This window comes from Drosophila sechellia, chromosome X (genome assembly GCF_004382195.2).
Source record: "Drosophila sechellia strain sech25 chromosome X, ASM438219v1, whole genome shotgun sequence".
In the NCBI taxonomy this organism is placed as follows: Eukaryota; Metazoa; Arthropoda; class Insecta; order Diptera; family Drosophilidae; genus Drosophila; species Drosophila sechellia.
The window spans coordinates 21105008-21132761 of record NC_045954.1 but is presented as its reverse complement, the minus strand read 5'-3'; the positions used below and the strand labels follow the sequence as shown (position 1 = coordinate 21132761).

General features: G+C 41.0%; 2 protein-coding genes across 5 annotated transcripts; one reads left to right on the top strand and one right to left on the bottom strand.

Annotated features, from left to right (window-relative positions):
• Positions 1-940: 940 nt before the first annotated feature.
• LOC6615188 (blood vessel epicardial substance) lies at positions 941-27474 on the bottom strand. 4 transcript variants are annotated; one of them, XM_032726464.1, is made up of 8 exons: positions 27270-27474; positions 20767-21848; positions 7726-7883; positions 7554-7656; positions 7334-7483; positions 7079-7220; positions 3260-3292; positions 941-2508 (listed from the first exon to the last, which is right to left on the bottom strand). In XM_032726464.1, the coding sequence occupies exons 2-8, from the start codon at positions 21310-21312 to the stop codon at positions 2444-2446; spliced, it is 1197 nt and encodes a 398-aa protein (XP_032582355.1). In that variant the 5' UTR covers positions 21313-21848; positions 27270-27474; the 3' UTR covers positions 941-2443. The 4 variants fall into 4 exon arrangements, with proteins under 4 accessions (XP_032582355.1, XP_032582356.1, XP_032582354.1 ...); XM_032726465.1 differs by lacking the exon at positions 3260-3292; XM_032726463.1 differs by lacking the exons at positions 941-2508; positions 3260-3292 and adding an exon at positions 6098-6320 and having other exon boundaries at positions 27270-27473.
• On the top strand, positions 15391-19940 carry LOC6615189. The gene is made up of 3 exons (XM_032726462.1): positions 15391-16316; positions 18743-18996; positions 19370-19940. Exons 1-3 carry the CDS (start codon positions 15712-15714, stop codon positions 19816-19818), a joined length of 1308 nt encoding a protein of 435 aa, XP_032582353.1. The 5' UTR covers positions 15391-15711; the 3' UTR covers positions 19819-19940.
• Positions 27475-27754: the final 280 nt, after the last annotated feature.

Here is a 27754-nt window from a genome sequence, read left to right as displayed (position 1 = left end):
TGTATAAACGTAGAAGAAAATATTGAATGGTGGTCGCAGGACGCTCTCAATTTCTAGTAAGAATACTGGATATTTCTAATAAATTTTTTTTGAGTGTACAACTAAAACATCCCGTTGGCATCACAGACAGAAGAGAAAACCGCATCAAATATTAAAAATGTCGTTTGGCCAACTTGGCAAGAGTTTTGGCCTGGCCCGCGGCAAGCGAATAGAAAAGCTGGACATTGTCCTCGCTGGTGGTCAGAAGTTGGATCCGGATCTGTGGCCACTTGCATGCATTAATTGCAGTCCCCTCATCTCTCCCATTTGTTTTCACCCAAGTCTGAAACTAAACATCCCTGAATCCTCAACCACACACTGTCTGTTTGTTGTCGAGAAAACCTTGGTGGCCCTAATGGTCGACAACTTCAGGACGAAGAGCACTATTTGGCTAACTTTTTTTTCGATTTGGAGGTCTAATAGCGAGATTTAAAACTTACCCACACATGAATAATTTTACAAGAGAAAACGCTATGGTTAAGTCTTTTGACTATTAGATACTCATTTTCTAGCGAAAGGATGTGTATAACATCACACGAATAAAGAACCCTATGGTCGAGTGTTTTGACTATTAGATACCCCTTCCTTGGCGACAGGATAGCTCCACCTAGCGGCGATTACTTAATTAGCTCATTACATTCAAAATCGATTCGAATAGGGATATAAAAAAATTTTAAAATTTCTTCTATTTGTATATGAAATTTTCGTTTAATCTCCAGTACGCCGTTACATCCAACAATTAACAATTGTAATTTTGTATGAGTATTATTGAATATTGATTGATTTTGAATTTTTGGGAAATATAAATAGAATCTTCCATTAACTTACCTTATTTTCAGAAATAAATCCGTCAAAGAATCAACGCATTTTTGCACAATGTCAATAATAGTACTATGTTAAATTTGTTTTTATACCATTTCCATTTTACTTTATTTTTAATTATGCTCAAAGGTACGAAATACATTGAACTATTTGTTTTGGTTTGGTTTAGTTCGGTTTGGTTTGGTTGTAGTTTTGTGTATGATCTATGTCGATCTGGGGATCTGTTGTTTCTAATCATTAACTAACATGAGACAAACGTTGGGATCGATACAATACAATGCGCTTTAACTTAGGGGGAAATACTGTGGGTGTGAAACCAAATTCCAACCAAATAAGTCGAGAATAAAAGATTGAAACCTCCATGAGTGGGGGTTACAGTTTTTTAAGTTGGTTTCTTCGTTTTTGTTTCTCGGATAGGTCCAGAGTATAATATTTTGGATATACTATGGTTTTCGTAGGCGTTCGTACTTATGCTGGTTGGTTGCGTTATTGTTATACCTAGCTAATGTTCATGGTTTAACAAAATTAACCTTTGGGCTTTCATAATATTTAACTTTTTTGATTGATGCACATGCATGAATTCAGGCACATAGATACAAAAGCAACAAGGACTATCAAAGGTCTATGGGTAAACTAACTGAACACTTCATTCGACTAACCAGCATTTCGGTTGCGAATCCTTTCACAGGAAGTTGATGATTGAGGTGACAATTTAGGCGGGAACTGTATGTAAAGTTGTAGTGATTGCTATAGGTCTTGAAAGGTTTAATCAACGATGGAATGTTCTCTAACTTTGCATTTAGCGGGGAGCCACAAACATATTTTCGTTAACTTCCCATACATATGGTATATGTATAGTCATGTACATATCGTCTATTTATATTCTGCATATTTCACACTTAATGCTTTTGGGCTTTCTCCGATTTCTTTCGGTTATAATCTCTTAAATGTAGGGTAATAAAAAAATACATCTTTCTCCATTTAATATTTTAACATCTCATTCAGTTGTTTTCCTTCTAATTCTCGTTTTGGTTTGTCATTCGTCTAATCCGTAGTTTTAGCGTAATACAATTTGCAACTATTCTAGTTTTAATTAATGTATAATTCTTGTATACATATACATATGTATATTTCCATTCACTTTCTTAGGCGTATTCCTCTCGAGTGCTCGAGTGACCTTAATAAATCCAATTCAGAAACGATTTTATCATTTGGCTACTCATTTAAAAATATAAAATTAGTACAATTTCTGTATGCCGAATAATATACTTAAGAACAATTTTGGCTTTAATATAATCGTGTGACGTTCTTGTTTTTTCATTGTCACAAACCGAATTTAAGGACAGGATAATCTTAAGTAATGCCCGAGTCTATAATAGAAGAATACCCATAGCCAAATTGTTATTTACTTCATATAGTATATATATGTATGTATAAATAATTCTGTATACCAACTCATGGCACTCAGGTTCCGTGGAGCCTTTCTGTCGGATTTCCTCAGCTTTCGTTCCTCAGTATTGCCTAAAATATACACCTAATAATACTCAAAAACACAAGTCTAAACATTTCATCTGGATCCCTCTCAAACGGCCGTTTCGTGATCCGTTTCATCGATCCTTCCAAGGCGCCAAGAATTCGGATCCCCAGCTAAAAGGTGCAAGTGAAAAAAGAGGGAAGAAAGAGAAGACGATATTTATATATTTTTTTGAAGTCTTTGGATGATAAAAGGATGAAGAGGCGGAGACTAAATTTCCCAAATTTGGGAAACACTTTACAAATACGTTTTGCTTACCCAAGGCAATGGAAATAACAATTTAAAAACTTTTGCATGCACAATCTAAAAGCAGGCACACGAACGGTCACACTACATAAATTTGAACACCAACTGAGAGAGATAGTTATGTACACAGAGAAAGAGACGGGGACACACACAGGCTAGCATACATACACAGTGGGCTGCTGTTGTTGTTTCTAGATATTAGGGTCTACATCTTAGACCCTTGCAGAGGGGATGGGGTTTTCATTCCGTATGTAGTTGAAAGTGCAATCGGACTATTATCAAAAAATATCTCTCAGTTCTAAATTGTCTATGGGGTTGTATCTTTAATTGTGAAAAGGCAGACTCATAAATCTTTACAAAAAGGTAACGTTGATGTCTAGAAAAAAACTATAATGCAGTTTTTGAAAAACTTCAATTGACCTTGCCAGCTTTAAGGTACATCAATTGGTGACTTCATGGAGAACTCCATGGTAGAAAGCTGATTCGCTATTTAGAAATTTTTTTCAATGATCAGGCAATATTCGGACTACAAAATCATTAGCCATCGGTCTGCAAGGGCATTTGTGGTTTCGGGGACCGAAACTTAAGATCCATTTCCCTGTAGGACGTTAGACTTACCGCAATCGTAATACTTCGATATCCTAGGCAGGGCTGTTTCATGGTGGTTGTTGGATTTGATTGGTGGTGTTGTTGTTGTAGTTTTGTTGTAGTTGATTAACGTTTATGATGGAGTTTTGGTTTGGAACGTTTACGTTAGACATACAACAAAATTATAGTCACCGAAGAAATAGAAAATCAAATACATAAATTTCATCACAAATCAAACATAGATATAAACTTGTTGTTGATCGTGGAAAATCAGTAGAAAAACGTGGTTAGTATATAGGGGTGAGAAAATCGATCACATGAATAAATATAACACAGAAACAACTTTGATTGTGATACATCCATCCATCACGTGAGTAAATATTGATCTAGTGAATATATACTATATTTCTAAAACAGATGTAGCGCCTGCCATCTAATTGAATACGAATGCCATTTTTAGACGCTCTAATCAAATTGCAAGTATTTTTAGATTCCCTCTTTACTTTCGCGAGTCGATCGCCGCTGTTGATGATAAACAAAACTCTAGAGCCCTACGAAAGTATATTTCCTCTGAAAAAAGTATAGGAGTTACAAACTCCAATATCATATTTGGATCGAAACGTTTACCCAGTAGTAAGAAGAAAAAACTAGGGTATCCGTACTCAGTTACATATTCCCATGAGCTGCAATTCGAAACGCCAGTAAACAGGTATTGCAAATGGGCGGAAGTGCTCGGGCAGGGGCGTGGCCGGGCGCAGGGGCGTGGCATGTGCGTACTGTCGTCGGCTGCACTTTGTGTGTGAGTTTATGGACATGCATGCTGCAATTTTGGTTTTCCGTATTTAATGATTGCTTGCAAAGCCGATCGGATCATCGATGAATGCACGATGAATGCCCTGCACAATTCCATAGCCTATACAAGCTAAATCGATCGCAATCAGCACGCGGCGATCGCGACAACAGCCAAATTGTTTAATTAAATAACAAATATTGTTTTGTTTTCCTCGTGGCGGCAGGCCGAATAATGCGAATTAAAATGAAAAACATATAAATGCCTTTAATGATGTCAATGATGGCTGAGCGCGTGCCTATGCCCCTTAAAACGAAACTCGCCAGTGGATCGACTATTGGATTAATCTGCAGTACTTCATCTTGATTATGTGTTTTTTTATTAGCTTTCGGTTTTTGGCTTGTTTACATTCACATTGATTCCACTACGTTTATTACACTTTCTTGGGGGAGTAGAGTATTTGATTAGGGGCTTCTCGGATTTGAGGGCACTCGGGATTATGTACAGCAAATATATATAGCGTATGTACAACAACTTAGGCTAGGTATTGCTTAACGTTATCAAATATTATTCGATATTAATTCTAATTAGTTTTCACGCTTTCTTCAAGCTCAATTTGTATGCAAATCAATCAACGAATCAACGAAAAATACGTATGCATATAGAAATACAAAAAATAATAATGTGTTAATGGAAGATTTAGAGACTTGATGTATGTGCCAGCACAGTAAATTTCCAGTAAATGCCAAGCGGTAAGAAATCAGAATTTAATCAAATAAAGCGTTGAAAACTCCTGGCCCAGCGGAAAGTTAATTTATTACCTATGTCACCTGTCACTAGACTGATCGATCTTGAGATCTGGAATCGGTAATTGAAGCTGAAGAGCTGTAATCGAACCAGTTTGTATGCTAGTCATTATGCTTGTGAATACTTATAATAGGTTCTTGGAAAATAGTCTGCATCTACAAAGGTTTCCGTTAAAGTCGTGTATAGAAGATCGACTTAATGGTACTCAACCACTTCAACTAATATAAAATGTTTGTATACTGCGTGATATATCAAATATTACTAATTCCAATTCAAACTCAAAACCACGATCAATTAATTTCAAATTTAAACCTTGGCTGGCTTTCTGATCGTGTTCAATTGAAAACCCCACTCAAACTGAAACTAATTCATGTGCAATCAAGTGTCTTGTCTGACTACAACTCAACCATGATCAGTCAAAATAAATTACAATTTTTACAACTGGTTTGACTGCAGTTAACGATAGTTTTTGCGAAGGATTCGGGGAGCATATTGAATTCAACAGTGTTGCCATGTAAGTTTCCTACTTGTTTTTGTGTTTCCTTTGTGAAATAATTGGCTTCTTTATCTTTATGGGGTACAAGTATATTGGTACGGGTTTAATTAAATAATTTTAGCGCGCCAAGATCTTTCTTGTTTTTTTGTTTTTAATGACGGTCTACTATGTTGTGTTTTTCTCTACGCTGCTAAATAGAGTTGTCAGGTGAAACTACAAAGCATTTGAGGCAGTTCTACCGGTTTTCTAGATTTTAGTCCTTACTTTACAAATATATATAAGCTTTTTCCTCCGTTTGATAAAAGACTACTTATGTGTTTGAATAACCCTCCTAAAAAGGGGTATCAGGGGAAATGGCGAATCACACAGATGTCTGTAAACATCTTTAGTAACTTCTCCAAGTTCCTAAAGCCTTCTAAACACGGTGTTTTAGTACATTTCCGCTGGGACGAAAAGTTTATGTTTCCCAAATCAATTACTTTACACAAAACTCAAGCCTCTGGATAATTGTTTGCAGTGGAGTAATACAAAGTTGGCTATTAGAACGATTAGATGTGTTAGATGCTTGTTTAGCTAGTGCTAGTTGCTATGCTAAAGATGAGATTATTATGGAACTTAGGATGCGGATTTAGATGGATAGCTTCCAGATTTCTTCGATAGCTCTTTTCGCTTTTCTGATGATCGTGATGTTGCTGTTGGTGTGGCTGCGCATGATTGATGACTGACTGATGACTGATGGCTGTTTGCATGTGTGGGTGGGGTTGTTTTTCTGGTAGTTCTTGTGCAGGTCAAAGGTGAAGGGACGGATGGGTGCTCTGATTTCTGTTCGTGGCAAGTTGAGCAGCAGCGGGCGGTTGCATAAATTCAGATTGCACTTTGCTCGATGTTGTTGGCGCTGGTTGTTGCTTCTTGTACGCGTTGTTGTTCTAGTTGTTCTTGCAGTAGTAGTAGTTGTTCTTGTTGTTTGTACGTGCGACCGAGTAAAGGAACATGCTCGTCTAAAATTAGAGTTTTCGCGTAGAACAGGTAAAGAAAACGAAACAAAAAAATCAAAAATGCACAAAATATACGCAGGAAATATAATACAAACGAAAATGGAAAATCATAAGTTAAACTATAAGTTACGGGCTTCATTTAAGTAAAGTTATGTTGTTTCGCCATGCAGAAAGCGTGCAAACAGAGATAGATAGAGAGAGAGAGAGAGTGATAGCGACAAAGAGGGGGAGACACACAAAGTCGAAGTGGAGAAATCAAGAGCCCCAAACATCAAGAATGTTAATGAAAGCGTGGGGTAGAGCTAACCACAGCAGCGGTCACTAAAATAATACTGGGAGTACAGATTAAAAATCCTAACAACACTATTTGAATAGCACATTTCTGTATTTTATATTTAATATTTACAGAACAAGGCAATGAAATGGTTCAATCATTAAATTGGTGATTATGACTTTAAAGACTACCAACGTACATGATAATCAGTTAAAAAGGTTATACAAATTTGGATGTTTGCTTCTGAAGATCATTTGTTTTAAGTAAGTTAATGTTAGAACGCTACAAATACAATTTTTTTGAATCTGAAGTTATATTGATTTACGCCTGTCAAGCCATTTGAAAAATGGTTGAACAATTGACAGAAATCTAAATGGTTTAATGCGTTGCTACTATTTTGTTAACCGCCGCTGTACAGGACTAGGTTAGAAGTGTTTAGATGGCTAAGGGAGCCGACCGGGTCAAGGGTCAAGGGGTCTGCACTCACCCTGTAGCTGCCGGTTGATCAGGGCCGTCAGTCCGTGTCCCACATCCACACTCTTCTTGAGTATCAACATGGGCTTGTCCTCCGCATCCTCAGCATATCCACCAGAGGGCAGGAAGCCATTGCTGGCTATCGACTCGCTCACCTAGAATCGAAAGGGCATAGCGATTACCAAAGACTTGTTTATAAATAATACCTTGTAATAATGGACTATCAAATTGAAGTTCTTGATGAAAGAACACATATGACGGCACTAACCTGGGTGACCTGCATTAGCTTCTTGACCACATCCCGGCCCAGAATGTGATCGAAGACGGTCTGCAAGAAGGGCTCGGCCATAATTGACAGTTTGAGCTTGTCGCGATGCCAGATCAGCACGCGCGACTCCTCCATGGCCATGATGGAGACCTGTCGTGGTGGAACAAAAGTACGCAGATTGGTTAATGAGTCAGTAGAGCTGCTGACCAAGCACACCCACCTGAAAGTAGTCATCGGTCGAGACGCCAAACCATTCCGGCGAGTCTAGGAACTGATGGGGAAACACAATGTGCAGGGCGCGCTGATGCTGCGACACCACCAGTCTGTGGATAAAAGAGCATCGGTATTAGCCATATTAGCCAAAGGCGGAAGTCACTCCTTTAGGCACTCACTTGCCGCTCAGCACCAGCGACAGGCTGTCGACCTTGGTGACCTTCTCCTGGGCGTAGACCTCCTGGTACTTCAGGGCACGTATCACCTTCATGCAGTTGAGCACCTTCTTGAACTGGTGGCGTGTCACGTGCAGCGGCTGGAAAAGTGCCAGGTACACCTGCAAATGGAGTCGATAAAGTTAATGGTTATGGCGACAGCTACAGATCAATTAGAGGTATTTATTTGCCTATTATTTACATATAATATATATAATAATGTATATTGTATATTTTAACTTTAAAGTAATTTTACTTAGCGTTGTTCGTTCCTGGTATCTATTTATTACTAATTTGCTTGCTGATGAGTCTTATCTTGATATTCATTCAATAACGCCCATTAAAAATAAGTTCATTAAACATAACTTGCGCAGTTCAATAAATATTTACTGAAAAATGATTAATAGCTTTTACTTGATAAAAACAATGTATTATTTACTTAGAAAGCATGTTTATATTTCTACTTAATTCATGATAAAATAAACTCAAGGTTTCTCTGAAAACTTTCCACGTACATATTCTACTCATGCATCGATGGGATCTAAACTGATGGCCACATTATACATAATACCCAGTTAACGTGTCCATAATTTACATATATGTACGTGTGCCCAATAAAGTAAAGTGGATGGGCAAATGAAAGCTGCACCAAAGTAACGGAAACTTCCTATTTTCTTGGCCAAAAGACTGACATGGAGATCAATAGGACAACAATCACTGTTGCCAAGTAGATGTTGTTACACTCAGCACTGAAAGTCAAACAAACAAGCAACTGAAATAGGCAAATATTATCGCAAATCGAGAGTGTTAACTGCTTTGCATTGCGTCAAGTACGACAAGAGCACGCCCCCTTTTCCCACCATGTTCTCTGTTCTCATTTAAATGAGGCTACACTGCGAGAAACGACCGCTGCTAAGGGCTTCAAAGGAACTTGTCCTTTCGTTTAGTGTAAAAACCCAAAGTCAGGAAAAACATATATGTATGAAGGTTTCTCAAAAAAAAAAAGAACATCTACTTCATTTGCGACTGTTTTCTTTCCGTGTACTTATGTAGCGTGGGCGTGGATGAGCTTTTTGTCAGCTAGATAGTGCTGCGACCAGTTTTTGGGGGATCACCCCACCCCACACCACGCCACCCCGTTCCCAACCCTCTCGAGATCGAAGAGCCAAGCCAGCGATCACATGGCCAAAATGTAAGACTCGTGGTAGCAACAGCCACACACCACGACAACTTTAACTTGTTGCCATGCAAAATATCGTGCGTTTTGCTGACGCAGCCGTTAGACGTGCCAGCTTGGCCGGCTCTAGCCCCCGATCCCGCTCTGCTCCACAGGTGGGCTCCCAGCGATCGGGGCAGTAGCAGCACTCACAACTGCAACATCGGAGGTGGTCGTATTGCAGCTCGCAACATGAAACGCCAGCAGTTTTCAATTTTCCTCAACCCTATCTGAAAGGTATATAGGTTCTTGGATAAAACACAAATAATAACTTAACAATAAATTTTTGGTCAGGGTCCAACGAAGTCGACTTCACAGAAAGGACTTTCAAAGTGGCCCGAATGCGAATGCGGTTTTATTTCGATGGGATTTCGTCGCTTAATTTTTTCATACCGAGGCGACGCGCGGCAATAACATTAAACATTAACGAGCATGTCTAAATAAATAAATAACATAATCAAGAGGCTTGCCCGGGCGTCGGACAAATTGTGATCCGGGGCAGGTTTTGCTGGCGAATCCAGCGGATCCAGCGAATCGTTTCGATTTGCAACAGTCGCCGGTCGCCAGTCGGTCGTCGGTCGTCGGACATTGCCGCGGATTCCCGAGTCACGTAGGCCAGTCTCCACAGAGCCACAGAGCCACCGAATCACCAAACCACCGAGCCACTGAACCACTGAGCACCACCACCAAGCACCAAGCGCAGCTCAGAGAGCCACAAAAAGCATTACAAATGAAATCCAAATCCACACAGGCGCTGAGAACGAAGAGCAGCAGGCACAGATACGGATACACTAAGAAAAAATGAGCCCATCAACATCAAATCAAATCAGCTCAATGGATCAGCTGACCAGCAGGCAAGCAATTCGAATTATAATAATTCAATTCGGTTGACCATATTTAAAGATATAGGTTTAATCCTTTATGGGTAGGTTGTAAACTCTATACAAAGTAACTTTATATCTTTTAGACCATTTATTGCACAAGCGTGCGTCCAATTCCCAAGAATTTGTCTCTGTGCACAGATGCCGCAGATAAGCGGCCTCTAGATGATGATGAACTGCCGGCTGGACAGCCACATATACATGATGGACTGCCGTCGAATGGGAATATGGGAACGGGGATGGGGTCGTTATTCCTTTGCTGTGGGAAACAAAGCACCATTCCGCTGTACCGCTCGCAATTTGCAAATTGAAATCAATGAAAGCGAAGAATTCCAAAAAAAAGTACACATAAGTATTAAAACCGAAACGGAGCAATTTGCGAACGATCGTCGGCCAGAGATAATGCTCTACTTTGGCCAATCTCTGAATGAGATGGGAACAGTTGCCTCCCGAGGTAGATTCAATTGACTAATGGCCAAAAAGGATTCACTGGACCTGAAGCCCTGAATGAGTTTATTCGGTAAAAGATGAATTGATCAATTGATCACTTAACAAAAGGATCAATCCAACGTTTTCGTTTACCGGAATGGGCAAAGATAACTCAACCGTGCGTGCTATATTGTTAAAAATCAATGTGTTATCTAAAGACTGTTCATAACCATTAACTTAGTTTAACTTATTAAAAAAGCCCTCATCATAATCAATGATTAATCCCAATTTATCTTCTTTATAAAACATATTTCTAAGTAGAAAAGGTTGAAAAAGGCCTGTACTCTTAATGCTCATGTATCATAATCACTCACACTTGTGTAATATTGCAAATTTTTTATAAATAATGTGTTCCATATATATATATATATATAACTTAGTAAAATACTTATAAATGCATTAATCAAGTAATTAGGGCAATAGCTAATAAATCGCAAATTAAACATAAATATTATATTATTCTATTCTAATGGCAGAATCTGCATGAGCAGTTTATTAATAATTTCATTTCGCCTCACAACTGGAGGAATTCTTCTGGAATTCTACCACCAACTGATTGTCTTAATCTGCCCTCCCAGCCAAAGATCACCGCGAAGAACATTCTTCGATCGCAGCCTCTTAATTGCGAAGAATTCTCATGGGGCATGCCGCGGATGACGATCGATCGATCGATCCATTATGGGGACACTTATGCGGTTTAATTATCGCTGATCGGGTTTAATTATTTCCCCAATCGATCGATCGTCGGTTTTATGGCTCTGTTTTATATCTCTTTCCGCTTCTTATTCCCTCCGAACTGACCTGCCCAAATGCGCATATAGATCATAGAGAGAGAGAGAGCGATGAAGATCGGTGGGAAAGCATTCATTCGCATACGAGAGCCATTGAACCTGATGATAAGCCCCCCAAAGAGAGGCTCTCTTCCTTCCCTACCTCTTCGACTTTAAGAGAGTCGCAGAAGTAACGGGCAGTCGGCAACAGTGGGCAGTTGAAACAAAAAAAAAAAGCAAACAAATGTCGATCGCTGCACACGACGGCGTTGTGTGAACAATTGAGCTGGTAAACAGTATTGGAATCAGAATCAGAATCTGAATCGATTGCCGTCAACAAGCAACTGCTGCTGATAACGGAGTTTTCTCTCCCACTCTCTGGAAGTTTTCCGCCCCTTTCTGGTCGCTTATCACGGCCGTCAACCGTTAAAATCGCCGTGCAATTGGTGAAATACCAAAATTGGGCATTTTCAGCTGCGACTAAAATGTTGATAACCTATTTAGGGTATGATGCACACTTAATTATATTTTTCATACGTTTGTTTACTTTTGAAATGTTCCAGGTAAGTCCATAAAAACTGTATAAGCCCACAAAAATGTACTAATAACATTCAAACATCTTGAAAAACAAATATGTGTGCGAAATTTTAAGAACATATAAAATATATACAAACATATTTTAGAGTAAGAATCTTTTAACCACACATAACAGTACCCATGAACATCGTGAAAAGCAAAGTAATTCGTTGCTTCACTTTGCCCCCAAATTGATTTGATTTCCCCGCCATTTTCAGTGCTAATTGAGCTGTCAGTGATCTGCGTCTCATTTCCCGGATGATTTAGGTGACTCATGTGACTCCAGGAAGGAAGGCGGTGGGTGATGGGCGTGGCGGCACCCAGTACCCCTTATATCTGGACCTGCTTAGGCCGCTCACGTGGGTCGCTGTTTTTGTTTATTCCACTAAGGGATTACGCCGCACTTCGGACAATGATTGAGTGAAGGCGCGTGGGTGGGTGGGGAAAAGGAGGCGGTACTGGGGGGCGGAAGAGGGTGGTGTGGGTGTGTTGACCACATCGCCCTCTTCTGTCGGATCAATGCCACATGGGACAGCTGATGCTGACGCAGATGTCGTTCGACGGCTCTCCAAGTTCCTCTCTTCGACATAAACGCTCGGTGTGCGTCAGGTGCAGAAAGAAAAACATCACCCGCTATTTTTCGGCCACCTTTCATCCGTCCGCGTTTGCTGGCCCATATGACGCGAAAGCCGGCCGGAACGTCCGCATTGGATGTAAAACGGAGTGGAGTTTGCCACAACGCCAGCTGGGAATAACGAACCAGACTTGGCCCACGTACCCCTGCGTTCCGATCAAAAACACCAGCAAACCGGCAAAACTATAAACACAAATTTCCAACGAAAAATGATGAATAATGATGAAATGATGGTAAAGCAAAGCAGCATGGCGATTGACGATGTCTTCAACCTTCATGACTATCGAAAACTTTAGGTATTACCAAATACAAATGGTTATGATAAGACTCTTATAGACAAATGAATAGCTAATCTTCAGCATCTTCATCCTCGTCTTCATCGCTACCAATTATATTTACATCACATTGCTATTCACCATGAGAAACATTGATGTATAATAAATTTACTGTTGAGATTTAATGAATACCAACTGGATTCGTAAATTTCGTATTGTTTACAGCACGTGGTCCGTGCCACGTGGTCTAAAATAATTTATAAGCTTGTTAATGTCCAAATTCTATGAATAGTTCTCTTAATCGTTATATCATTAACCAGTCCACATATCACAAATTATTTGATGATTGATTTAGTGGAAGTAAAATATATAAATTATCACAATGATGTATCTCTTTGGGGTTACAACTGCAAGGAATTTAAATTATATGTTAGCTTTAAGGGAACACCTTATTATATCAAAATTTTCATTGCTTTGCTAAAGTACAGACTGGCTAATTTATGGTTTAGCTTCAACTTGAATGAATAGAAAAAAGGTTAAGGAATATTTGGACCCATTAAACGATCATCTGTTCTAACATTCTTGGTAAATTGCTACCCTCTTGTTTCGGATTGCTTGATTTGTTCGACTGACTGATTGATCGATTGACTGCCATTTGCAGATTTTCGACTTGAAGATTCGATTCATTCATTAATAATATTATAATTTTTAATTTTTCTTTGGAGCCGCCAACTCGCGGAACGTGCGGCACATGACAAGGGGATCTCCTCGAATCGATAAGATGTACATGGAGAGTACTTTCTATATTCGATTCCTGGCATGGTCGATCGCCGTTCGATGGCTGCCCACAAACTGCTCATTATCTAATTGCGGTTCAAATCCCAGTCGCACTCCCACCAACCATTTCGATCCGCTTCGATTTGTCTGGCCGGACGTAGATCCCTCCTCCGATCGTTTTTGGACGATCGCCTCCTTACGGTGCATACAAATACTGCCATTACATCCGCTTTTGGTCACCCAATTTGGCCGGACATCGTGCACTGGCCGTGATTTCTTGCCCACTCATCGTGGCTCTCAAGAATCGGCGCTCTGCGGATTTATCGCAGGGTGCTGGGGAGGATCGGGGATAATGCCAGGGTCCGGTTCGCTGATTGGCCATGATTAGTCTTTACGCGCCCAGCTTAATCAAGTGACCTTTATTCGAGTAAACAGTTCGTTTATTCTATTTTTTGCCAGCACGTTTTGCGTGGGCTTTCATTTTTTGGGCATTTTTGCGAAAGATTTGCCACACATCACAAGAAGTGGTCAGTTTCAGTGGGGGACTTTAATCAGATCTGGCTAGGAGGCGATCCTCGCCGAGCCCCACTGAATCACCGGGTGATTCACCCAACCAGACATTCGTTATCATTAGCATTTCGAATTGGGTTGCGGCTACGATCTACTATCATATTGTAAATGCATTTTGTTTGCATGTATGGCTAGCTAGTTAGTTACTTGCTCAACTACCGTTTAGTTTAATCATTGCTTTGTAAATTATATTCATCGAGTGATCTGAACGTGTTCTTTTCCATATGATTCACCTGTAATTTCTTGCAGATGTCTTTCGTCAGTGGCAAATGTGTCTAATACCCACAAGATCCGGGGGTCCGGAAAAGTTTTTCCCCCGTATGGGTAACAGAATATTGAATATCCGTTGGGGAGTTTCTCCGAAATAATCGAAATAAGAACGATCCCCACGACGCAAGTGATCGAAAGCAATTCGCCGAATTTAAACCAGAATCGGTGGATCCAAAGTGTATATGGATGTGTGCATATGTGTGCATTAGGCGGGGATTGCTCGAGCGCTGGTGACGTCGCAGGAATTCACGGCATTTGCATCCCGCTGTGGATTCCACACTTTTTCGGCGCAACATTGTTGGAAAGTTTCTGGCGAAAAAATAAACGTCTGAAGGTTGGGCCACTAACTATTCACATGTGGCATCCATTTGTCAGGTGCTTATAAGGCGGCATATAATGCCAAACGATCGCAGCGTGACAGCCACCATTAATTGAGACTTGCTGGTGATAAGGCGGCGGCTCTCTTAAGAACCTCGCTGGATTTAAGAGATCCCCAGCTGAAGTCCAGCCTCCCATCGGCCGCTCTTTTGGGATAATCCAGTTTAAATGCATCGCACAGTGGGCTCAGCAGTCCGGCTTAAGTGGGTTAACACCAATGTTAAAAAAAAAAAAAAAAAAAAAATCAAATTGATTTAAAGGAAACTGGAATTGAGTCTATTGTTTCGCTCAATTTATATACCAATGCCAATAATCGTAGACCAATTGACTAATCTTATCTGTTCGGTTCCATTTTAAATCATTACGATTGATTGTCTGAATATATGGCTTAATTTGTATACGATAGTTAAAACATCATACATATTATATTAAGATAACTATATTGGTAGTATTCAAATATATGGTTTCTAGATGATTGTGTAGATTGCAGATTGCAAATTCTAGACGATATGAGAATATAGCCATCTATTCAAGCGTTTGGCTTTCACGGTTATACAGACAAATGCACTTTGCGGATAAGAAAGCACGCGATCATGGTGATCTGGACCACTGGGCACCGCCATTGGGCCCACTGTTGCATCAGCTCCGCCGATTCGATCGGAGTGCAAAATGTAGATCCCGAAGAGAGCGGAGCGTTCGCCGCGTCCGAAGAGAGCGGAAGCAGAGCGGGCAGCGCCGTCGGCGCAAGAACTGGCGTTGTCGGCGGTATATATAAAAGCTAATGGCAGCGGCGACTTCCCATTCAAAATCGCACACCTCAACGCGCCGCGTGTCGCACTTGGTCCCCCCGGAATCCAAAAAAAAATAACCCACCCCAGAAATTAACCCAACCCCACGTTAAAATCGCAGTCAAAATTCACAAGCCGATCCGAAAGCGCGGTCTAGAAAAATCCCAAATCCAATAGCCAAAATATATATAGCCAAACGGAAAGTTAAGTAACCCCAATACATTTTTTTGCTGTGCGAAGCGAGACAAAGAAGAGTGCCAAAAAGAATACAGAGCATCTAAAGAGGATTACCAATTCAAAGAGGAGCCGCAGAAACCAATGCAAAGATGTGCCACAATTCAGGGATCGTGGAGAAAAACAACGAGCAGCAGATCGAGCGCTACATGGCCTGTGGGATGCCATCGAAGGCGGTGAAGAGTGTCAAGTACACGCTGAAGAAGCGCGAGAAGAAGGAGCAGCAGCGGAGAGATCTGCAGAGGGAACAGCAGTTCCTTGAGGAACTTGAGCTAAGCAGCAGCGCCAGTGACGACTCCTCCTCCTCCTCCTCGTCGGTCACTGGCAGCGATAGCGAGAATAGCGGCGTTACCGAAACCGTTTTGAAATCCTCGCCTTCGGCGGATATGACAACCAGTCCAAAGGTCATATCACCGGCCCCCACACCCAGGAGCGACCTCCTGCGATTCTGCCCACGTTTTCGCAAGCTGCAGCAGGAGCAGCAGCAGCAGATGCTCAAGGAGATGGAGTTGCAGGAGGAGGAGTCCTTGGCCACCAGCACGCCCGCCGCCGCCCTGAAGGCTCAACAGCAGCGCAAGCTGAGCTTCATGGAGCCGTCGATGGACGACGCCCTGGCCATCGGCACACAGATGACTAGGCAGGTGTCCGAGCGAATCACCTGCCTGGTGGCCAAGCTGCAGGCCAGTCGCCTGTACACGTGAGTCTCCCTCCATTATGCCCCCTAAAGCACATCCATAATCTTTCAACTGGACTCCTAAGTTGTCTCATTTCAATAATTACCTGCTGAAAATTTAAGAGATAGAGTTCCGTTGAAACTTTCTAATATATTCGCATACTGCCACTTAAGCCACTTAAAAATATTTAACGCAACATTTGGTTAGTGCTGTTTTTGAAAAAAATATACTTAGGTTTTTGACTCTTAGTGCAGTTTCTATTATTCCATTAGTTCTGTTAACAACTCAGTTGCGAATCCAATTAACTATTGGTAGTTTTACTCCGTTGACGGCGAATATTTTGTACTTTTAATCAGAAAGTATTTGCATACTCTCAAAAATAGAAAAATGAAGTAAATAATTACGGGAGAAGATTGAGTTTCCCAAGTAAAATTAGTCTGTAAATATTATTGTTTTGTAGCGGTCATTGGTCGGCAAATTGCACGCCCCCTGTTACTAAATATGCACCAATAATAAATTCATCAGCTGACGAAGGAAATCCTCACTGTTGGCTGCACTATCAGCTCTTATCAGTTCATTGTCACGGCTGCGGATCATGCTGATCACGCCCCTATATTGACATTTATAAATGCAAATATAGGCGTCGAATTTTTCCACCGTCCGCTGTTGTCCAGTGCGTACAACCGTTATGCAAACAGCAGACACAAGAAACGTCTGTCGTTGGTCTATTAACACACTAAAGTGGCTTCTTAACATAAGTATGACTAAGTTTAACAATATATGTAACCAAAATGTCACAGCTATGGTACTAAACTGATTTGAGCAGCTTTGGCCACATAGCGACATACAACGAAGTCCATTAAACAGATTGTTAGCACCCCATTGATAATGCCTGGCAGCAGACGCCAAACTCGTGACCTGCACGATATCGATCGCCACAGTGGAACCCCAAGAAGTGGAACAATTTAAATTGCATAGCCATACAAGTACAATACGTGTATGTGTGTAGGGGACGGGAACCTCCAGAAGAACCCCTTTCCTAACCTCAGTTAACGTAAGCCCCAATTTCTGTTGGTGATTCACGGGGATTTGGGCCTCTAGGCCGCATTACTAACGCCAAGTGCGTGAATCTAAAAATACGATCTAGTGATATTCGCCTTGACCGTAATGCTGACTCAATGTCAAGCGATAAGTAGAACTCGGGTGGCGCGGGGGTGTGTCTAGAAACGGTCGTTATCTTGCGGTCAGTGGGGCGCTATGACGACAAGTCAATAGAGTTCCCTAAGACCTCGTAGCAACCACCTGCTGGAGTGCAAAGTGCGATCCGGGTCCTACGTCATCGGGAAGAGCTTTCGCGTGCGTACAGTCCGGGGAAAAACTTTAGGATGCCAGGAAGACATTGATTTAAAAGTGCTGTCTATTGCTGTCTATTGAGTTATTTAGTGGCAAGTTTGAACAAATGAATTAAATCAATATTTGCATTGTACATTTATGGCTGGCCTAATATGTTGACTGCAACTGTATGCACTTGCTGTCTTCTCTTCAGCCCCTGTCCATAATCAGCTGCGTTCGCCGCGTTTTATCGTTTTATCAGCTGGTCGCCAGCTGATTCCACTGAATTCGCCCCAAGTGCAAGTGCAAAGCTGCATTATCCACGCTTTTTCGCTATGAATACCGCGGAGAGATTGCCAATTTCTGGCTTTTAGTTCTGGTCCCCTCGAGAGCAACAGAGAGAGGGGAATAGTGGGGGGCGGCGATAATATACAATATTCGGTTGCATGCGTTTGCTCACGTACGCCACTTGGGCTCTATTCGCCGCGCGACAAAAACAAAAACGAACGGCGAAAAAAGTGTGCAAAAAAGACATAAAAACGTAACAGACGGATATGCAAAATGCCAGACTAGAAAGGGGTGGGGAGACGGAGACGCAACAAATGCGTAGACACGAAGAGAAAGAGATAGCCATAACGTTTGGGAAAGGGAGACGGCGAATTTGCACGATCGCAATCGGTGCAAAAGTTCGCCGCAAATGAAATCTAATCAGACATGAGGGCCACGTGGGTAGCCCATAGCCCATTTTCCCGCGGAGTTTGGACCAACGTCAATTGCGTAGCTATTGCATTTATAAGTTATAAGTTCACAACAAGAATTGAACCGAAAGCGTCACGAAAGCACTTCAATCAAAAAAAACAGATAACATGGCCTTGAGACAGAAACACACATATGTACATATGTACATATATTAATATGTTTACAGAACCCCAGTTTTGAGCCATGATCGATAATAATCGATACTGCACGATCAATTCGATACATTTCGATCAAATGCCGATGTTCTGCTAGAAAGTTAGTCTACTTTTCCAACCTTGAAACTTCATTGAAGTAATGCTAACTTCTAAATTTAAATTAGTACTATTTGACGAACACATTGCTCGCTCTCCCATTGCAGAATTCTGACGCGTACGACACAGCCAGCACACTTGATAGCTGTTTGCATCTTGGCCTTTGTGCTGATGACTGTGGGACGCGACCTCATCGACCCAACGACAACAGTAGCAACAGAAGCAGCAGCGGAGAACGCAGCTGCGTCTGCAACAGCAGCATCGACGAGAACAGCAACGGGCGGAGTTATGGCGGCCTTGGTCTTCCTGGGCGCTTTTGCCACCCACTTTGGGTCTCAGATCTGGATGACATTTGTCTCGGGTAAGTGTCCCCATAGCGCAGGACTGTTCTGATCTTCAGGGATCACACATGAGCATCCCAAACATTCATTGTTTCCCAGATGAAGCACATAATGCATTGCCATTCAGGAAATTCATTGACTCATCTCAGCGAACAGTACTGTGAAGATGGTCTAGCCATAACTAGCCATCAGTTCGTCATGGTTTCAGCATATAATGGCCACTGATCACTGGTTCCATTGCCAAGATCAACTGTAATAATACATTTCTTTAAGCCAATCAACACTCGCTTCATTTGTGCGCCAGTCCGCCAAAAATCGTAATTACATTTTGTAGAATCGTTGGGCAGTAAAAACCGTTTACGAGCGAATCTAATTTTTTCCACATCCTTGCAGGACTCTCGCTGTATTTCTCTCTGCCCCGCCACGTTTTCGGTCAGTGCCAGCAGATCCTCTTCCCGCGCTACTTCGCCCTGAACGCCATGCTCAGTCTCACGATGCTGGTGGTGTATGCCAAGTATTTCCTCAGCGGATGGACGACATCGGCGGGCATCCAGATGGGATCGCTGGCCCTGGCGGCGGGAATCGAGGTGGTGGTGCGCCTGTACCTGGTGCCACCGATGCTCCAGCTGATGCACGAGAAGTACAAGATCGAGGATGCAATCGGCAGTGGCCAGGAGGTGGGCAGCCTCGTCCAGGGCGACCTCGTCGATTGCCCGCACTATCAGCGCATCCACAAGGGATTCCGGCGCATCCACATGACCATCGCCATTGGCAATATGACGGTCATGCTGACCACCTGCCTGCAGCTGTATTTTCTGGCATCGAAAATACGCCTTAGCTAAGGCAAGCCCGAAGTGAAGAATTTATAGATTTAGGTTCCCACCACATAACAACGCATACACACATTACTACTATTGTATTTCCATGTTCGATAAATGTCTCAAAATCTATATGGCTTATTGAACACTTGAGTTTTCGAACTGGTCCTCCTCCATCCGGCCCCAAATGCCCTTCCTCCGCCCCATACACCCCCGCACCCCCGCACCACCACACACCCATACGCCCATGCACGAAAATATTTAATTTCTCCCAAGGACGCCTTCTTTGCGGCGACCTTTCCAATCTGATTTCCTGTGATAAACTCAGCCCAAAACTCCCAAAACAAAACACCCACCCGCAAACCACAGCACATTTAGCCTTTAGTTGATAGCCAATAATTTACAAGAAGTTATTAATTAATAGCCTATTGATAATTAATTATACTATTTTTTTTTTTCTCATTCATTAATTTTCTTCTGTTATTTATTAATCCACCGAAAACTATGTTTTTCTCTGTTTTAAGTGCGGATGTTAAGTGAATGTAATTTATATTAAAACAAACAAAAAAACAACAACAAAAGAAACAAAATCAAAAACCAAAAAAGCACAAAAAGAAACAAAAACACAAAAAAAATAAATGAAAAATATCCAATCAAGGTGTAAAATTTAAATGATTCTTTTTCTTAGTTCTTTAACACTGGTTGCCTACTTCTCGGCTTTGGAAAAATGAATTTAAATTTAAATTTAAAATATGGATTTATTTAAAGACGTTTATTGAGGTCATTCTTCAGCCAGTCCCTAAGTTTTCATTTATAATTGCAATATAAAACAGGAATTCCTAACTCATTAAGATGCTATAGTACTGCTCTAACTTAAAGAGACTTCTTATTTTATTATTATTATTGTTCTAAGGTATGATTGTAAACGTGATTGAAGGTTTGGTACACATACTATGTACATATATCACTTACCGCTTCGATTTCCTGCTCGAATCGCACAGGCCTCAGCCGGCACAGCACCACGACGAGATAGATGAAGTTGACAAAAAGTCCCATGCCCGACCACAGGATGACGTCCTTTGCAAAGGCCACCAAGTAGCCATGCATGCCCATCATCAGGCAGCCAATGAGCAGCATGGCCCGCATCCACAGGGCACCGTAGGGACCGTGGGGAGCCAAAAAGGCTAGGAAGAGAAAGGCCCAGCCGAGCTGAAAGTACAGGTGATGTGGCCCGAGGCTCTGTTCGATGGACCAGTCGCCGGGATTGATCGATCGCAGGGTTCCATTGTTGTCCCAGGGCATGGTTCCGCTGCTGGCGGCGCTCGTTCCCGCCGTGCTCTGGGCGATTAAAGTGCCAGCGGAGGCCTCTGCTCCAGATCCCGAGCTGCCTGGTGCTCCTGCTCCCGTAGCAGCTGCTCTGCCCATGCCGATGCCCATGACGCTACTGGCGCTGCTGCCGGCACTGTTGATCAGGGCGCCCATCCAAACGCCAGCTGCACTGCCCGCCGTGCTGGGCATACCGTTGATCCAGGCGAACTGCCTTCGTTTCAGTCTGTCACTCTCCTCAGCCTGATCGTTGAGCTATTTGTTGCAGCACGTCTTCTTCAATTGCTAAACGCCTAATTGGTTGATGTACTGGTTGGTTCTTGTCCCCGCTAAGCCAATGCAAAAATCTGCCTTTTGCTGTTTGCGCTAACACTTGTCTATCTTCCGCCTTTCTATCCTTCTCCTAATTTGTTTATTTTGTTTGTAGTTCACGTGCGGTTTCCCTCATCAACCTTTGTGTTGGTTTTGTTATTGCTGCTGCCCTTTTCAAAATGTTTGTGCTTTGCGGTTGGTGTCTCGAATGTACAGTTGCTTGCGGTTCATGTCCTAGCTAGTTTAAATTTGAATTACTTTGCATTTTACAGCTCAGCCGTTTAGTTCATGGTCTTAAACTCTTGTTTCCGTTTTTGTTTAATATTTAGCTGGGGCTATTGCGGCGTAACCTTTGATGAGGCAGTTGCTGCTACTGCTGCTGCCGCCTGTCACATTTTGCATCGCTTAGGCAGCTGCTGAAAGAAATTCAGAAAACGTTGTCAAAAAAGGTTCAATAGGTAACGAATTAGGCAACGAAATGTTAAGTGTTGTTAAATTGCTGAATAAATGCGAGAGTAATTAGCTTGGGCAATTTATTAATTAACTATTAATGGATATTGCAACACAGTAAAGCCCAGTTGTGAACTTTTTCAGCTGCTAGTGAATGCCCCAGATCTCGTAGTGTAGCCACTCCTTGAACTATTAGAGTAAACTAGGGAAAGGATATCAGATAACTGGCTACCTATTAAAAATATGCACATTTTTTGGGGATCGCACTGAATTTTAACGAAAAACTTGTTCACCAACAAATAGAAATGCAATTCAAACGAATTATAGTTCAAGAGTTTTTTCCTAATCCCCTTAATAAGTAACTTGTTATTGACTACTGAGATTGATATTTATAAAATTCATTACAGACCTCAAGTGGAATTTAATACAACTGATTAGTAACAATGCAACAAAGGCGGTGAGTATTCATCGGAGTTGTTTATAACATTTATAAACATTTAATATGATTATGAATCTCGGCTGACTAATCGTACATACATATGTGGTCAGTTTCCAGTACATAATTCAGTGACTTCTCGTAACTTCAGATCCAAGACGCACCCAAAATTCCGTATAAATTCTCAGAAACCCGTAATATAATCGGGTATAAATCATAGCAAAATCCACTGAAATTCACGGAAGCAGAGACTATCTGCAATGTTATTTTTTATTTTTTTTGTTCGGCCGACAGAGATCCGCACAACCTGTTTCCGACTCGACCAGGCCAACAAAACTTGGCCAAAAACACTCCAGAGAGTATATACACATATAGAACAAAGCAAACAACGGGTGCGAGTTTTGTTTGCTGACCCCAAAAGAGAACGCTAGCCGAACACAAAAACTAAAAACACTGGGAAAGTGGCCAAAAGTGGGCGAGGGCATGGTCTATACGGCCTGTGGTCCGGTCCGTGGTACCCATATAGTTTATGGTATTGGGGCTGGTCTGGTGAGTGCGACTCGAAAAACGAAACATTTCCGGCCTGCACATGAATAATAAAACAAAGCCAACGAGCAGGAAAGATAGCGTGAAAAGAAAAGGGAGAAATTGTGGATAAAAGAGCGACAAAGAAGGGCATCGAAATAATCAATTTGATGTCGCAAAGTTCGTGGTCGCCCATGCACTGGAAGAAAAATAAAGAAAAAGCACAAAAGATAACATTTCCACACTTTCGACAATGCCACATAAATAATGTTGCATTACGATAATCCTGACCCGATCACGATGGCGCTACGATATTCAAATTCTAATTTACCAGAACAAATCTACGCTACAGGATTTTCTCTCAGTGTGATTATTGACAGTGGTCAACCAACCGATGACAGTCTGACGTCCACGATGATGATCATAATGCGTCAGTGATGTGGATTGTGTTGAAGGTTACTCAACACTTTGCATATTGACTGCACTGCCACAATGTCTTTGGCGTGCGCCTAATAACGATAATGATGATAGTGGCAAGTGACACACATCAGTCACAAAAACAAACAAGGCCAACACTTCCTCGTCATTATCATCAACTCTTCGGGGGTGTGCAGCAACACAACAAAGCAATGTAATTCAGCTGAGTGTTACCGAAATGCAAATACCCTAAAAACGAAATGAACATTTACCATCCAGAATAGAGAACAGAGTGCTTGTTCTTGGCCTCGGTCAAAGAAAATGTTTATAAAAGTTGGCCTATACTCTATTCCGAATATCTTACAGGGTAGCAAATAAAGAGTAGTCCGTTCTTGAATACCGACGAGCGCCACCTAGCGGAGGATATACGTATTACTCTTATTTTCTGACGTCGTTCTAAAAATCTTTATTTATTTAGAACTTCTTTTTTAACGATTTTTTTTGTTCTTTTTGGTGATAAGCTAGCAGTTGAAGTATAGATAGATGTTTGGAATATATGTAGGTAGAATTTGGCCAGAAAATTAGGAAAAAACATTTTTCAAACGGTCGTAACCGTTTGTGTTAGGTGTTTCTTGAATCTGCAATCTAAGTCCAAATATTCCAGATCTTATATTGGTTTGGTTTGGTTTTCTTGTCTTGGATCTTGGTTTGGTTTATTGGTTTAATGCTTTCTCCCGAGCGCGTCCAAACTTAAAAACTCTAAATACTTTCTATAAAGGGTATATTTACACCAACGCACGCACACACATTGTGTGGCAACAACAAAAATGTGGGCAGAGAAGATGAAGTCATCGCTTTGTTGCCTTGAAAAAAAAACACACACACAACGAAAAACAAAACCAAAAATTCAAAACAACAAATGCAAATACAACTAAGCGCGACTTCGCTTAAATTTAAGTCCATAACCAAAAGTGAAATGGGTACAATGCGAACGAAGCAAGATCGAAAACTAGAAAATATGCAAACAAATATTGCGGTGCGAGGGCAAATATGTAGTACAAGTAAAAGAAAACATTAAACTGAATTAAAAAATAATAAATAAAAATAAAAACTATGAAATGACCTGCAAAAAAGTTACACTTACTATGTTAACTACGAGCTCAAAACTAAACTAAAACATTGAGGAATTTTAAAGACTTAAATTAGGTTTATATAATGCAGTTAATTTTCAAAGTTTTTTTTTTTTAATTTAGAAGAACGATAGAAAAGACAACTTAAAAGGAAAGACTTTTCTTGCGAAAATCCCAATAGTTTGCGGCTGATAATTGCGAGCAGAAAGGAAAAGTCGCCGGGGGAAAATAAAGTGAAATAGGGTGGGTTGAATGACATGCCAGTGGCCAATGACAATATTGGAAAAGTGTGGGTTTAATGGCCGATATGGAGTCCCTCTTGACTCCCCCAACCCCATATCCCCTCCTTTTTTTCGTGACGAAGTCATCGATTGCCTTTGTCCAGCAATTGATGTTTGCTCAGTGGCAATCATCGTGAAATCGTCGTGGGGGGCATCTAATGAGAAATGGCATTTGGCTATTACATGTAAGCGATTTTTTGTTCGAATTTCCCTGCAAATGATTATAATTATGGAGAAAGTCGCGGGTTTTATAGATGGAGCATTAAGCGAAATGGAAATTACCCTTCTTAAGCAAGGAAAAAACTATCATAGGAGGAAATATATATTTACTAAACTCAAGAATTTATCACTTATGTATTTTGAACTAAGCACTGAATGTTTAAACACATAAATGCATTACAATTTTTGAAATTTGTGCTTTAAAAATAAAGGGCATTCAGATATCGGTAGAGCTATAGCTATAGGCGCCCGCACAATTCCATATCTCGCCCGATTCTAATTGGTGTTTGGCCCGCAGACAAATTGTGGTCGTAATCCAATTGGAAGCGGAACTTGTATGGCAACAATTGGAATTGGAACGGGCGATAGAAGGGAAAATAAAACGAAAAACAATAAGACAGAGAAGGTGTGAGGGAGTGAGAGAGAGAGGGCGAAAAGGGAAGATCAGACAGTAAAGTCATAAGCTTCGTAAAGGCTTAATTACGCGGAATTAATTGTGTAAAACACAACGCTGGCCGCATTTCTTAAGATTCCTCGACTGTGTTTCCCTTTGTTATTTGTAAATTTTAACCACTTTGGTGGGGCAAGTGGAGACCGGTGGTGAGCCGAAAGTGAAACGGCGGCAACTTTTTGCTGTCCTCCGTTTTTTTTTCCCTCGGCAATTTCCGTTTCCCACGTGCAAACAAAAATAATAATAACAATAACCAGACAACAGGCAACATTGTCTCGCCCTATATGCCATATTAAATTTTACATCGTTTTTATGGCCCGAAACGGCAAAAATTTTGTAGATTATTTTGAGGCGAAAGCAGAAATCGAAGAAAAAATAAACAAAAACACTTAATCACTCAATGGCCATTTAAATGGGTTAGGAAATGGTCGACCTCATGGAATACATGGAATATTGATGGATTACCTTACTAATGGTCCACTAACATTTTCAGCTACGTCATAGCCCTTAGTGATAGGAATATCAGTTATCATCAACTGCTGGAGTAAGACTTTCATCCAGAGCCGAACGACTGATAAGGAAACATTTCCATAGTTCAGTGTTTTTGTACATAAGGTCATTTATCTTATCTGAATGCTGCCATAGTTGCGATATCGAATGGCTTTCAGTTATCCAACCGTTTGGATGAGATAGTTTGTTTTTTTACCAAAGAATTTTATTCTCAGTTTATTGCAAAAATACCCACCAGATATTTTTGAAATGCATAATAATTTTTCGAATATTTCGTTTGTTATTTTTGGGCTCTCATTTGAATTATGAGACTTTTGAATTGCTTAGCAATGTCTTGTTTATCGCCTTAGATCTTAGAAGTGGAATGCGGGAATTGGAAACTCATTTCAGAGCTATTCTCCACTGATAAAGTATTTTTGGATCCAATATATTTTTAAATAGGAATTTTAAAAACGAATTTCATCCCCATTTCCCCCTTCTTCGTGTAGTTTGGAACCCATAAGATCTTCAAGTTGGAAGTTACGGAAGCAATTCATCCCAATTGGATCTTATTGGATTGCAATCGGAAATGAGAATGTCACTTCATTGATTTTTTACCAATAAAACACGAGTCTAACTCCATTTGTTGCAAAATGTTCGATTTTTGGGAGCTTGGATAATAATAAATAGTAGTTTCTCTATCTTCTCTCTCTCTCTTGCTCTCGCCTATAGGCACAAAACTTCCATAAATATACGCACACACACACACACATAGAAGTTGCATGCCAGAAATGCCATGCAAATGCAAACACCCACATACACACATTGAGAGAGTAGGTGAGTGGTGGGCCGAAGGAGGAGAGAACGAAGAAGCAGATGCAGAAGTTAAAGTTTTTTGCTTTTGTTTTCCTTTTCTTCCTACCCCCTGCCCGGCCACCCTTCCCATCATGCATTCGATTCCCTTCTTCTTCTTCTTCTTCTTCTTGGATGCGTGCTGGCAACTGCAATCGCTGCCTCTGCCGGCGTCGCTGCCCCCACCCGCACGCACACAGTGACGACCCGATATATACACATACATAACACATGCATTTTTAAAAGCGTGTTGATGTTCGATTTTTCACCATTCTTGCTGCACTTTACACACAAACAAGCGCTTGCCATCGTTATTATTTAATTACTTTTGGCGCGGCTTCAATTAAAAAAAAAACAGCAACAACAACGCTGCAAATAAATACACACACAAACAATACATATGTAAATATCTATGTATATATTGCACATAACAAAGCTGCCACTAAAAAAAAATCAACGATTTGAACTAGCAAATCTCACACACGCAAATGGGAATGGGCTTGCCCATGTATTAGCGAGAACAATTTGTTAAATATTTGACACGTGAGTTTTTCATTGTTTTAGGTACAAGTTTTTCTTCTATTTACCAGCAGAAGTCAACTTGTATTTACTCCGATTCGCGTTTTTTCGCGGATTTGGTTCTCGTTTCGATTGAATATACATATATTTCGGATATCTGATAACTATCAGTAGTTTTTCAGTGGAAACCGTGATTTTCCTGCCCGGCGATTCATCCGATGTTTTCTTGTCATATTTTGTTCGAGATTTTTTTAAAAGGCAATGAAAACACGAAGCAGCGGTGCTTTTATATGGGAAATATATGGCAATTTAAACGGCTGTCGCTCGCTCTCTCTCGCCCTCTCTCATTCGCTCTCCCGCAATGAAAACGAATTTCGCGGTGCACAGTGGTCGCAATTGCGAACTAGCTGACAACTTTTAAAAATTGTTTACATACTCTAAGCTTAAAGCAGTGCAATAGCATTTAAGTTAATGGTTTTGAAAGCAATTAGTCACATTGTCTTGCTTTATATAAAATTTTAAAATTTTTCACTATTATTTTGTGCTTACGGTT